The sequence below is a fragment of the Penaeus monodon genome, chromosome 28, assembly GCF_015228065.2.
Source record: "Penaeus monodon isolate SGIC_2016 chromosome 28, NSTDA_Pmon_1, whole genome shotgun sequence".
Taxonomy (NCBI): domain Eukaryota; kingdom Metazoa; phylum Arthropoda; class Malacostraca; order Decapoda; family Penaeidae; genus Penaeus; species Penaeus monodon.
Window position 1 is genome coordinate 18,029,003 of NC_051413.1, and position 404 is coordinate 18,029,406.

General features: G+C 46.5%; 2 protein-coding genes across 4 annotated transcripts in view; one reads left to right on the forward strand and one right to left on the reverse strand.

Annotated features, from left to right (window-relative positions):
* Positions 1-404, forward strand: part of LOC119591399 (importin subunit alpha-9-like) — a gene marked incomplete at its 3' end in the record, with an annotated part of 83,153 nt that overhangs the window by 54,821 nt on the left and 27,928 nt on the right.
* LOC119591396 (retinoid-inducible serine carboxypeptidase-like) overlaps positions 1-404 on the reverse strand; it is a 63,805-nt gene that overhangs the window by 7,416 nt on the left and 55,985 nt on the right. For both annotated transcript variants that reach the window (XM_037940138.1, XM_037940139.1), the window contains exon 4: positions 148-237. In XM_037940138.1, coding sequence (XP_037796066.1) covers positions 148-237 — 90 coding nt within the window. The remainder of the gene's footprint in view (positions 1-147; positions 238-404) is intronic.

A 404-nucleotide genomic window follows, 5' to 3' on the forward strand; every position in this document is an offset into this window, starting at 1 on the left:
AGAGCTACAAGTGAGGCACAGCCCTGACGATCACATAACTCATGCATGGCCTCCCATGCCCTAGCAGAAAAAAAACGTAATGATGTTCCTTTAAATGTCTAATTTATAGCGCTATTTCCGTCATTAAATCCGTGCCATTCTCCTTGCCTTGTTCAGGGCCTGGGCAAACCTGACTGCCATTTTCCCGCCATACGACTCCGCGAAGACGTAGATCGGCACGCCCTGGAACTCGGGAACCTTTGGGGAGAAAAGGCCTCAACTGGAAACAGAAATACTGGCATTTCATCATTCACTGACTGTAGACAAGATGCTGAAGGCAACTTTGAGAAAGGTTGGGAAAGGAACTAGGACTAGAAAAACGGAATAAGGAGGGGGAAAGTAAGGAAATGTAGAAAAAGGAGAAG